Source organism: Thunnus thynnus, chromosome 22, assembly GCF_963924715.1.
Source record: "Thunnus thynnus chromosome 22, fThuThy2.1, whole genome shotgun sequence".
Classification (NCBI taxonomy): Eukaryota; Metazoa; Chordata; class Actinopteri; order Scombriformes; family Scombridae; genus Thunnus; species Thunnus thynnus.
Window position 1 is genome coordinate 22,727,755 of NC_089538.1, and position 12,500 is coordinate 22,740,254.

At 38.2% G+C, this 12,500-nt stretch overlaps 2 protein-coding genes across 3 annotated transcripts in view; one reads left to right on the forward strand and one right to left on the reverse strand.

Annotated features, from left to right (window-relative positions):
- The window catches only part of abce1 (ATP-binding cassette, sub-family E (OABP), member 1), a 13,544-nt gene extending 7,341 nt beyond the window's left edge, over positions 1–6,203 (reverse strand). The window contains exons 1-7 of the mRNA XM_067580591.1: positions 6,055–6,203; positions 3,797–3,938; positions 3,612–3,697; positions 3,337–3,434; positions 2,152–2,269; positions 975–1,112; positions 752–821 (exon numbers count right to left, since the gene is read on the reverse strand). Coding sequence (XP_067436692.1) covers positions 752–821; positions 975–1,112; positions 2,152–2,269; positions 3,337–3,434; positions 3,612–3,697; positions 3,797–3,899 — 613 coding nt within the window. The 5' untranslated portion in view covers positions 3,900–3,938; positions 6,055–6,203. The remainder of the gene's footprint in view (positions 1–751; positions 822–974; positions 1,113–2,151; positions 2,270–3,336; positions 3,435–3,611; positions 3,698–3,796; positions 3,939–6,054) is intronic.
- On the forward strand, positions 5,578–11,822 carry anapc10 (anaphase promoting complex subunit 10). Of its 2 annotated transcripts, none has more exons than XM_067580646.1 (6): positions 5,578–5,596; positions 7,503–7,618; positions 7,714–7,804; positions 8,334–8,454; positions 8,550–8,603; positions 9,840–11,822. In XM_067580646.1, exons 2-6 carry the CDS (start codon positions 7,504–7,506, stop codon positions 10,017–10,019), a joined length of 561 nt encoding a protein of 186 aa, XP_067436747.1. In that variant the 5' UTR covers positions 5,578–5,596; position 7,503; the 3' UTR covers positions 10,020–11,822. The 2 variants fall into 2 exon arrangements, with proteins under 2 accessions (XP_067436747.1, XP_067436746.1); XM_067580645.1 differs by lacking the exon at positions 5,578–5,596 and adding an exon at positions 6,243–6,393.
- Positions 11,823–12,500: the final 678 nt, after the last annotated feature.

Consider the following 12,500-nt stretch of genomic DNA (forward strand, 5'->3'; position numbering starts at 1 on the left):
TATAAACGAGTTTTAACACAAAGTTACTGTAAAACAACTGGAAACGATCTTCAAGATGTTTGTGTAACTGCTGGAATCATAACTTCAAACTTTTCTTAACATAGAAAATGAAATATTTAAAATAACTCAGTTAATTATCAATTAATCTGCCAGATTGTTTAGATTAATCATTTTATCTTCAGTTACTATCAGAGTGAAACCTTTAAATGTCTCTTTGTCAAACTTATAAAGATAAAAAACTAAAGAAAAGCAGCAAATCTTCACATTTAAGAAGCTTCAGATATTAACGGCGTCTTGTTTTCTTGTTTATTAACTAAAGTTACACTGTTGTATTTTAAATCCTGCGTTAATTACATCCATGTTTACAAGCGTATAGTCTTCTTCTTCTCTGCTTTTGTTGGCGTTTTACTGCCACATGAAACCATCAGCAGGACTCAACACGAGACAAACAAAGTGGAAAAAACGGATCTACGATGCTGTTAGGGCTCAGAAACTCCACATGTAGCTTTAAAAGATTAATCAATAATTGTTGTGATTCATTTCCTGTTGCTCATCTCATCATTTAACCTGCTAATTGCTTTAATTCTAAATGTGTATATTCAGTGTGTGATCACATGTTCAGACTCTTTTATCAACAGCAGACGTCTGACGTTGTTCTTTGTTTGTTTGTTGTTATTTATTAAACGTCTCGCAGACTGTGTGTGTGTATGAATGTGTGTTGTATCCGTGTGTGTGTGTGTGTGTGTCTTACCGAGCTGTTGACAGACCAGGTCCTGTGTTTCTGTGTCGTCTTTCCTGCTCAGGATGGCCCCTACTGACCCCTGCAGGCAGAGACCCGCAATTACAACCAAATCCTGACTCACTGCTGCAACATTCAAACCATTAAAAAAAAAACTACAAACACAAGCTGGTGCTGTCGTGTGTGTGTGTGTGTGTGTGTGTGTGTGTGTGTGTGTGTGTGTGTGTGTGTTCACCTTGACAGTCTTTGGGATCTGGTCGACGTACTGCGGCTTGACGATGGCCCGCAGGTCGTCCTCCAGGATTTTGGTGAAGTAGTTCTGCAGCTCGGAGCCTCTAAAGTAGGTCAGGATCTCCTGCCAGTCTGGAGGATTCTGGGACGGAGACAGACCAGTATAACGACATGTAACAGCTGTGATAGTATCGAGTTATTTCACTCTGAGTGTAACAAGTTTGTGTTTTAACCAAATTTATTCTCTCATTAAGTCTGTAAAACGTCGAGTGGAAGCGTTTCCTCCCTGAGTGACTGATCCTGATTAACAACAGACTGAAATAAAAGGATCCTGATATAAATTTGACTCCATTAACATAAGAAACCTTCATAAAACTTTTATTTTTTAGACTTTCCTCTAATCTTTACATTTTTCTTGTAAAATATTGGCTCATTTTACCTTTTTCACCTCAGATCAGTAAAGATTATTAAATATAAATCTCTATCACCTTCAGACTGAGTGACATGAACGATGGTGGAAGTACGAGATCAGTCTGAAGCCGTCAGGTTGTTCGGTGAATCGTAGCGCTATGACGTCAACAGTCATCAATAATAAACAATCGTCCGTCTAACAGCAAATCCAGCAAAGTCACACCAACGTTATGGATTTACAACCAGAGATTTCACCGTCGTGTTTCAGACGGCAAACACAGCGTGAAGCAGCAGACGATTAGTTGATTAATTAACCGATTGAAGGAAAATTTGTTGTCAATTATTCTGATAATCAATTAATCGTTTCAGTTATTTTACAAGTGCTAAATATTTGCTGGTTGCAGCTTCTCAGATTTCAGGATTTGCTGCAGATATTGTTGAAACATTTTTGGTTTAATTGAAGGACAAGTTAGGCTCTGAGAAGCTGCGTTTTGTGACGTCTTTGATGTTTAATACAATAATCAGCAGGTGAATCAGTCCTGATCGTTTGTTTCAGCCTCAGTGTGACGGATTATTAAACCACATCGACACAGAATGTAAACACCAGTAAATCCACAACAGCTGACCGTCACATGACTGTCAGAACCCCAGCAGTCCCAGTCCCAGTGTTTGTATCTTTGATCATAGTGAAGACGTGTCTATATTTTGAGGGTTGAGACCTGGTTTCAGGGTTTTGGTCGGTGGTGTATCTGTGATGTTTGAACACTCACATCGAACTTGCCCAGGTTGGGTTTCTGTTTTCCAGCCAGGATCTTCAGAGCTGTGGACTTGCCGATACCGTTGGTCCCCACCAGCCCCAGAACCTCCCCCGGCCTGGGGATCGGCAGCCTGCACACACACACACACACACACACACACACACACACAAACACACACACAGACACACACACACACACACACACACACACACACACACCTCAGTATTACACCACATTTAACACCAAATATCCGGCTAATAAACATATCGGCTCATCGTTCAGGACTCAGGTGGTTTAGTCGTCTGTTCTCAGATGTTTAATCTTCTATTTAAAGGATCAGATTGTTCAGAAACATTGTTGTGAATCACGACAGACCAGAACGCCTTCACACAACAATTTAACAACGACAGCGGTCTCTGAGGAAAACAGTAACTTCCCTCCTTTAGAAAACCTCCTAAAACATAATTAAACATTTTTTTCCTTTGACATTGAAAACTTTTAGCCTGAAATAGTTGCTGACTGTTGAAGAAAAACCCTGCAGCAGTTCAGTCGCCGACTGACGGTGGAAGCTGCAAATTTCTGGTCTAAAAGTAGCTCAAAATTCCTAAAAATAAACCTTAAATGTAGGACTCGTAAGTTTATCATCTGAGGAGTTTTTCACTAAACATTTTAGCTTCTGAGTCACTAAAGACTCACAGTCAGTCAGCTGTAACGAGCCTCGTTGCATCAGTGTCTCATCAAGACAAAGTTAAAAACATATCTAGATGACACTCGAGTTAATAAGAAACCAATCAGATCACAAACAAACACAAACAATCCAGTTACAGATGACAGTTTGCTTTGTGAATTAATCTCAAGAGGAAACTTTCAGCAGCACTTCTGAGGACTCTTACTGGTGAGATAATACGACCTCTGAACATCAACTTATTAGACGCTGAAATCTCAAATTAAACACAAATTATTTTGTTTCAGGTTGATTTAAAGGAGCTGAAAACAAAACATGGACTAACCCTAACTTAAATGAAGCTATAATATAAATTAAAGAGTAATCAGCCTTCGATACTGGCTAAACTGAACTGTTTTAAACTGTCTAAGTCTGGTTACTTCCTTGTATATCCAGTAACATTACTGCTGCTATGTTTCCATAGTTTATATTCATGTTTAAGTCCCAGATGAACGGCGAATTTATCGGCGTACCGGTGCAGTTTGAAGGAGTTGGCGCAGTATCTGTGTGTGGTTTCCTTCTCCAGGTTGCTGGGCAGGTTGACAATCGACAAAGCTCCGAACGGACATTTCTACAACGACAAGAAACATCATCAGAACAACTGAAAACGAAGCTGCAAATCATCCTCGTTGTTTGAGGAATAACGATGATATTCTGGGAATTCTGACTGTTGAAGTGAAACGGCAGCATGAAGCATGTTATAAGTGATATTTTCTCCACAAGACAGGAGACGTTCAGGTGTTTTTACCTTGACGCAGATGCCGCAGCCTATACACAGAGACTCTGAGATCCAGGCAATCTTACTCTGTGGTGTCACCTCGATACACAGTTTACCTGCAGACACACAAACATGAATACAAGTTAGTTTCTGGGGACGTCAGAGCTCTGGAGATGAGAAATAACACACGACGACGACGTCTTCTCCACACTGACCCATGCGGACCACCGGGCAGCTCTTCTTGCACTCCTGACGGCATTTCTTGGGTTTGCATTTGTCGTGGTTGACGATGGCGATCCTCGTGTTTTTATCCGCCATGATGGAGGGCTGGAATGACGGACGCTAGGACCTGCGGAGCTGCAAAAGACACGAGTTGTTAACGAGGTTCATCATGACTGACGTTGATTTCAAGAAGAGTTGAAGTTAGTGAAGCTGTTCCAGCCGACAGACACAAACTTAAAGGACACGTTCATAATTTTTCAAATGTCAGGAGCCCAAATGAACATTGAAACATGTTTTTCTTGCTGTAATCATTCATCCTGTTCATACTGACCATTAGAAGATCCCTTCATAATGACCTTACAATCCACAGTCCTCCATCTGTGCAAAAATGTATTTAAAAGTTTATCTGAAGCTAATATGAAGCTTCAGCGTCCAAATGAGTCAAATCAAGTAGATATCTTTCAACGTTACAGTCTTTTTAGTGCCAAAGTTCCTCTTTTTGTTACTATACTTCCACCACAGCTCAACAGGGAAACACTGTCTGAGGAAACACAAAGAGGGAATTTGATGCTAAAAAGACTGTAAATGTGTCAGATATCCACTTGATATGACTAACTCAGACTGCTGAAGCTGAATAGAAGCTTCACAGAGACTTTTAAATGACTGTGTGGACTTATACTGTCAGTAGAGATGTGCCGGTACACTGTTTCTACTATATAAAAGGTGGTGAAACATTGTGACAGTATCAATACCGCCAAACATTTCTATTACTGTCATTACTGTGATTAAGAGCTCAGTGTAACTTTTATTAAACTGTGTGTGTTTCTCTTTAACTGTTAATACTCAACACACTCGCACTCCAGAAATCAATCAAAGACTCATGGATCCGTCTTAAAACTTTGAACGACCTGCTTTTGTTTACAGAGTTTAAACTGTTTTGGATGTTATTATATTATAGCTGCAACATTCAGACCGCTATCAACCACTAAAATCCAAGGCGATCATGTTGTGAGGTAATTTAACTGTATTCTGGCACTAATAGCACCATAATAACACCATTTGTGATATTTTTACCTACGATAATCACAGCGTCGGTCCCTAATTGAAAGCTCATTTGAAGGGGATCCTTTAATAACCAGTATGAAGAGGAGGAAAACCTCTTTCACTCCTCATGTGGACACCTGACTGTTGAGGGAACTCAGTAATATCCACCAAAGTGCCACCAGACTGACATTAACCTCATCTGAAGAGGACAGTTGTGAGGCTCAATCCTGTGTCCACTCTGTTCACTCTGCTGAAGCAACACATTCAATTATGAACAAAAAAAAAACCGCTCAGCCTTTCTATGTAACAAAAGGGCTGCCATACATCTAATACCACAACCCCAAAACCAGCCTCTACCTGAACCTGACTGCACCCACATTTATTAATCAGGATCCTTGGTTTGATTGGATTTTTCCATCTCAGGCCTCAAGAGAGAGATGAAAATGTAGCAGCTCAGTCAGCGCTTCAGTCTTTTTTTAAAGGGAGAGTGAGTCACACCGGAGTCCATTCAAAAAAACCTTGTATTTAATTGTTACCTCACCTCTGAATGTATGAGCCTGCTGCGACGTCATTTAAGGCCTTTAACTAGTAATTAGTGTCCGACTTTTCAATTCGGCGTATATTTCATACATAAAAGTTGAATATATCTAGAAATAATCTGTTAATCTGTTGATCTTAACGGTAACATTAACGTTATTCCTTCGTCGAAACGCAACGTGACGGGCGGTGGCGAGCAGCAGCAAATTAAGGTTTGTCCTTGTTTAACCCGCTGATATTTGAGTCATCCATATGCCGAATACTTTCACACAACCTAAAGATTAATTAAACGTCTTCAATCGTGAGCTGACAGTTGTGTATATTTGTCAGCGAGCGGGGGAAGTTTAATTGTTGTTATTTTTTGAAGGGGGTTTGGAGCGCAAAAAGAAAACGTCATCTTTTCTGGGGCCCTTTTGCCATTTAACAACAGCTCTGTTAATTACTGTCAACATATAAATAAACTTTGACTCCTTGTGAGCTTCAATTGTTTCATTCAGAGGTTTAAATGACAACAACTGAAGCTTTAATGAACCGTTAGGTTCGGTTATTAGAGGTTGCTAACGGTTAGCTTCAGCGCAGGCCCAGCACTTTGACAGCTGCTCCGTTAGAGATCAACGCTCGTTTCTATGGCAATAAAAACAAAATCCGGAGTAGTACGTTAATAACTCACCCCTCTTCGGCCCCCGTTAACCGGCTTTGGAGGAAAAAAAGATAATAAATGAGGTTTAGTAACAAATAATTAGGAGTGAAAGTTCTCTTTTTTTCCAGCAACGTGTTCTTCTCCTCCTGGACGCCGGCTGGAAAGATGGCGGGAGATACGCACAAAGCGTGCGACACGGTCTTAGGTGACGTCACTCATAAAAGCGACATAGAAACTACAAAAGTGGGAGATTCGAAGGACCTAAAATAAGCAGTCACAAACAAAAACGGATTTAAACTGAATTTTATTAAACTGTCGGGCGTCTGATGTATTAAGACGACTCAGTGGAGACTTGCACTAATTCGTCTTGTAAGTTTGACTTGTATTTATGTCATGAAGTAAGTTTTACTGGCTGTGAGACTGTAAACAGCGAAGAAAGGTTAGCTGCTAGCAGCTAGCTCCGCTAAAACTTTATTTACATGTCGAGTTTGCTTTTATTTCAGAAAATAACTTACGACTTATCAATCAAACGACATCTTCCCCCTTTTTAAATTCCTTTTAAATAATGAACATGTTTCATATTTCCCGAGTTTCCCTCCTTAAACATGCAGAGTGGAGTTATCATGGTGTTTAAAAATGTGTCTTTTTGTGTAAATAATGTTCAGTTAGTTGCGTCACTTCAATGCCGAATTTTATTTAAGGACCAAATAATTATGATAAACTCTTAAATCAGATGCTGTCATTTATATATATCTTGAAATTGACAAGAAAACTTAAAAATGTGAAATTTTTAAAGGGAGTTTGGTGTTATCTTACTAATTTCCGAATAAAAATGGAAATAAACGAGGCTAAAAGACCACGTAGCTTTCACCAAACTTGTGTTTTTATCTCTGCTCGTGTTAATATGATGGTCACCTCCTGTACTGTCATTTATATACAAATTTAAATATACAAAAGAGCTTAAAAAATGTTAGATTTTGAATGCTTAATAAGGAGGAGACAAATCAGGATGCAGTTCTGGCAAATTAAGAGCTGATCCAGGTGTCAGAACTATATATAATGTGGGAAATGGGGGGAAACTTAATGATGTTGTTGTCTTGGAGAGAGTTTGGATGGAAAAATATGGTCAGACAACATGTTGGAGAGCCTGTGGGGTTGAGATTCACTATCATGTGTTTTGGGAATGCTGAAGATTTCCTGTTTCTGGACGGTAGTCTGAGATGGCAGGGAAAAGGTTTAAAAAATCAAAATTGAATTAGTTTTCAGGTGTTGTGTTTGGGGCCACCAGATCCTCCTTGTTGCTAGTAAAAACCACCCAGACTTAAACCAGACTGGTTTAATGTGATTCGTGACATTTTTGTGATGAATAAATAGACGTTTGCTTTGAGACTTCAGACAAACATTTCTGCATCTAAGAGCGATTAGAAGTGAAGTAGCGTTCGCTAAACGTGTGTTTTTGTCTCTCCTGGTGTTTATAGGATGGCCACTCCGAGCAAGACCCCGCCTGGAGCCGACCCGAAGCAGCTGGAGCGGACCGGGACTGTCCGAGAGATCGGCTCCCAAGCGGTGTGGTCCCTCTCCTCCTGTAAACCCGGTCAGCGCCAAAACCCTTCGATGTACAGTCTGATGTGTGTTTGTGTGTAAACAGAGTGATGAATCTAGTCTGATGTTATTTGAACTCATGTCCAGGTTTCGGTGTAGATCAGCTGAGGGACGACAACCTGGAGACCTACTGGCAGTCAGACGGATCCCAACCGCACCTAGTCAACATACAGTTCAGGTAACATGGAGTTATTTCCTTTCTTTCTGTGTATCTCAGGGATTGTATCACCAGGAGTTTATTAGAATGTGTTTTCCACTTTATTTCAGACCTTTTACATCAGGATCTTGTATGAAGACCTGGTTGTTTTTATTCCTTATCATTTGATTCCTCTCTTTTTATTTAATTATTGATTAATGTTTGTTGTCTCAAGGAGGAAGTGAAGATATCTTTGTATTTCTGCTTGTTAATCGTCTGTAGAGCTGCAACGTTTAGTCGATTTATCAACAGAAAATAAATTGGCAATTATTTTGATAATAGAATCATTGTTTGTCATTTTTTTTAAAGCAAAAACACAAATTTTTCCAGTTGCAGCTTCTCAAATGTGAAGATGTGAAGCTTTTCTGTGCAAATATGATAGTAAACTTCTTTTTTTTTTTATTTTGGACTTTAGAAAATAAGAAAATAATCAAAGTTGCAGCCATGATGATCTGTAACTGTGTGTCTGTATTTGTTTTCTCTCATTGATGTTTTTATTGGTTGTGTTCAGGAGGAGGACGACGGTGAAGATGTTGTGTATTTATGCCGATTATAAATCTGACGAGAGCTACACACCCAGTAAGATCTCTGTCAGAGTGGGCAACAACTTCCACAACCTTCAAGAAATCAGGGTAACAAATATTTATTAGATGATTGTCTGTCCTGGATTTAAAAGCTCAAGTTTCATAATCACTCAAATTCTTCCTCTTCCTCTTCCTCTCTGCAGCAGTTGGAGATGGTGGAGCCCAGCGGCTGGATCCACATCTCTCTGATGAATCAGGTAAAACAAAAAAACAGATCACTTTACTTTCACTTTACTGTGTGTGAACTTTATTCCCTTTTAAGATGAGCTGTTTAAACACAGAAATCTGCATCAAGACAAACTGAACAGTAACAAATATACAGAAACAAACAACATTTCACAGCTTTAAACACCTTTTTGTTTACTGAATCTCCTTTTTGCACATTTACAAGCTCAGTGTGTTTATAGCTTTGACTACAGCAGCAGACGTCTCTTCCTGTGGAAAACAAACTGGAGGTTAAATGAGCCGCATAAAGAAACAAGATACTGAGAAAGTTTATTTGTTGTCAGCTGATGCGAGTGTTTGTCCTCAGGTTTCTGTCAACAGTTGGAGGTAAATACTAGTTTGTCTGATGGATTTCAGTCATTTTACAGATAAAGTTCTCTTATATTGTGATGAGGTTCATAACTTTAGTATACAGCAGCAACTAATTATGATGATTTTTATTATCGATTTATCTGCTGATTATATTCTCGAATAATCATTTTATCTATAAAATGTTAGAGTTCATATTTTCAAGTTGCTTGTTTTGTCCAAAAATATTTAATTTACTGTCATATATGACAAAAAAGTTGAATAGTTTGACTAATCTATTGTTAAAAGGACAAATTATTCTTCACAGAACAATCTGAACAAGAACACGGTAGTTTAAAAAACAAACAAATATAATATATATATATATATATATATATATATATATATATATATATATATATATACATATACATATATATATATAAAACACATATCATCCTAACAAAAAAATGTAAACCAAAATGGGAAAAGTACAAAAATAAATAAATAAATAAATAAAATTAAAAAAACATATTGACATGAATAAATACCACAATTAAGATTCATGTGTGAACGTTTATTTATTTATTTTCTTATTTTGTCGGACCAACAGTTCAAAAATATTTAATTTACTGTCATATATAGTAAATATAGTAGCAAAAATTCACAACTGAGAAGCTGCAAACATAATTTTTGACTGAAAAAAAAAAAAAATTGACTAATCAATTATTAAAAGGACAAATTATTCTTCACAGAACAATCTGAACAAGAACATCAAATAAATATAAACACACACATCCTAACAAAAAATGGAAAAGTAAAAAACACACGGACATGAATAAAAACCACAAGTAAGATTCATGTGTGAAGGTTTCTAGTGTGAAGTCTTTGCGTGACTCTCGTGTGTTTTTGTGTCTCAGCGGACGAACGAGCCGATCAGCACCTTCATGATCCAGATCGCAGTTCTGGCCAACCACCAGAATGGCAGAGACACACACATGCGGCAGATCAAAGTCTACACGCCGGTGGAGGAGAGCTCCATCGGAAAGTTCCCACGATGCACCACGGTCGACTTCATGATGTACCGCACTATCAGGTGATCTGGACTTGCCCTCCGTGACCCCCCGGAGAGTTCGGGAACCGCACGAAACGAACACTGATATCTGGAGCCACTGCTGTGGAAAAAAATCTAATCTGGTGCATCCTCGATTGATTCCGTATTGATTACGGAGTCGATCGGTCTTTGTGAAAGTTCTGATGTTTTAACGTGAAGCTGCCAATATTTAACGTATTTAAACGTGACTGTAACAAACGTCCAGCGTTTGTCTTCTCAGGATGGAAAAGCCTCGTTATACGACCACAGGACGATAAAGCTGATCACGCTTAAAGATCGGCAGCAAATAAATCTTAATATTTCTCTACTTGTGTTAATTAACAATCATATCAGGGGAAGATGACACCAACTAGACAACATCTGATGAATAAAATGTGTTTATAAATGTTCTTTTCCCCAAACAGTTTTATTAATTTTTCAAATATTATGTAAAAAGCACTGTCAGGCTGCAACTAACAATTATTTTCACCATTAATCGATTAGATTTTGGTCTATAAAATGTCATAAAATGAAGATATTCAGTTTATTGTCTTAAAGGACGAAAGAAACCAGAAAATATTCACGTTTTCAGCGTTCAACTCTTCAACTCTTCAAAACGATTCCTCAAAAAAACTAATCACTGCAGTTCTAAACATATAAACACATAAAGAGTAAGAAACACACATGAAGACAAGAACACAGAACAACAATCAACAACAAAACAAGGTCCATAGTTCAGGTCCGTGTCACCTTTGACCTCTAAGTCCATGAGTCCAACACCAGTATGCTGTCCTGATGGTTTCCAGTTCAAGAAACAAAGTCTCTTTGACAGTAAATCGACTCTCTGCTTGTTGATGGTCCGTCGTTTACAATTCTGATAATCGATTCATAATTTTTAAGCAAAAATGCCCAAAATATGAAGGTTTCAGATGCTCAAATTTGAGTATTTGCTGCTTTTCTTGTCTCACATCACAGACGATTTGATATCTTTGGGTGGATTGTTTTTTTTCACTGTTTAGATTTTTTTAGAGCAAAACAATTAACTGAAAAGATACTGGGGATTAACTGATGGTGAAAATAATCGTTAGTTGCAGGAAATGTTTGGTGTCTTTGTTTTAAACGATTGTCAAACTGGTTGTTGATTATTTTTCTGACTCGAGAAAGATCGAGGACATTAATATCTGACGTTAACCTCCACGTAGACCATCACGATTACACAATTCAGTCTGTGAGAAGACCATGAGATTTGGTTTAAAGCTCCGGAAACCAGTCAGTCAGTGTACCTCGGACTCTTGATGGTCTGAACATTTGTTTCAGAGGCTTTTCCTTCATGATAAGAAGAAACACTGAATACTGACATTTATCTTTGGCAAGAGAACGTAAAGATATTAAACTCACATGTTTGTTTGTTTGTGACGTTTTGAAGAAATTTAGCAGCACTTGAAAGAAAAAACAAACTGTAACTTGAACAATATGGTTTTTATGCAAGTAAAGCACATTATACAGTAGATTATGACTAAATTTAATCCTGTTTTTGATGTTTGGGTCTAAAAATATTCACTGAATTTCAGGAAGGACGAAATATTTTCAGGAATTCTGAGCGACATGTTTTATTCATACTTCATGATCAACATTTTGCTGTGACGAAGTGAATTAAGAAGCCAAAATGTTGAGGTTTTTTGGTCAGTTTAGACTTCTTGTTCATAAGTATCATAAACTCACAGTTGAAAACCCAAACTGCTCCGTGCCTACAGACCGTCTCTGTTGTGGATTTGTTACCAAACGATGAATTAAACAAGTTTCAAAGCGACACGGCTGCAAATGTGACTGAGTTAATGAATGAAAGAAAGAGAGAGAGAGTCAGTCCAATTCTATTATTATCTAAACTTACAGTTGTTGGAAAATCACTAAAAAGACAGTTTCTGCTGCCAAAATGAGTTGGTTTGCAGGTTATTCCCAGTAGTTTTCATGGAGACTTTTAGGTTTTCTGAATTCCAGAGATCCTTGAAGAGCTCCACAGACTTTCATACCCCCAGAAACCTCCGAGATCAAGGTGGTGTGCCAAGGCTCCGGGGACGTCCAGGTGCTTTGAGATACTGTCAAGGCTCCTACAGGTAAGTTCAGTGAACTTCAGGGGTCTTTTGAGATATTTTTAGACTTCCTTGGTTCTGAGAGATGTTCAAGAGCCTCTGTGGGTTTTTAAAAGTTAAAAGACGGTTCAGAAGTTTTCGAGTCTGTCTTAAAGGCTGTGGATTTTGGCCTCCATCACTTACATTGAAAGCACATTTGAAGGATCTTTTAATATCCAGTATGAACAGGAGGAATGATTACAGACACCTGACTGCTGGTTTAAGACAGATGTTGAAGGTTGTGAATCGTCTTTTAAGAGATTTTTAGCAGCATCCAGAGGTCTTAGAGAAATGTTTAGACCACCTCTCATATTAGTCATGGAGTGTTTTGCTTTAAAAAGATGTTTTTTAGCATCTAA

Bases quoted from the DNA above. Each gene is read 5' to 3' on its own strand.
- anapc10 (XM_067580646.1), top strand. From the start codon at position 7,504: ATGGCCACTCCGAGCAAGACCCCGCCTGGAGCCGACCCGAAGCAGCTG. The intron at 7,619-7,713 runs GTCAGCGCCAAA...ACTCATGTCCAG, and splicing joins CCTCTCCTCCTGTAAACCCG to GTTTCGGTGTAGATCAGCTG. The intron at 8,455-8,549 runs GTAACAAATATT...TCCTCTCTGCAG, and splicing joins ACAACCTTCAAGAAATCAGG to CAGTTGGAGATGGTGGAGCC.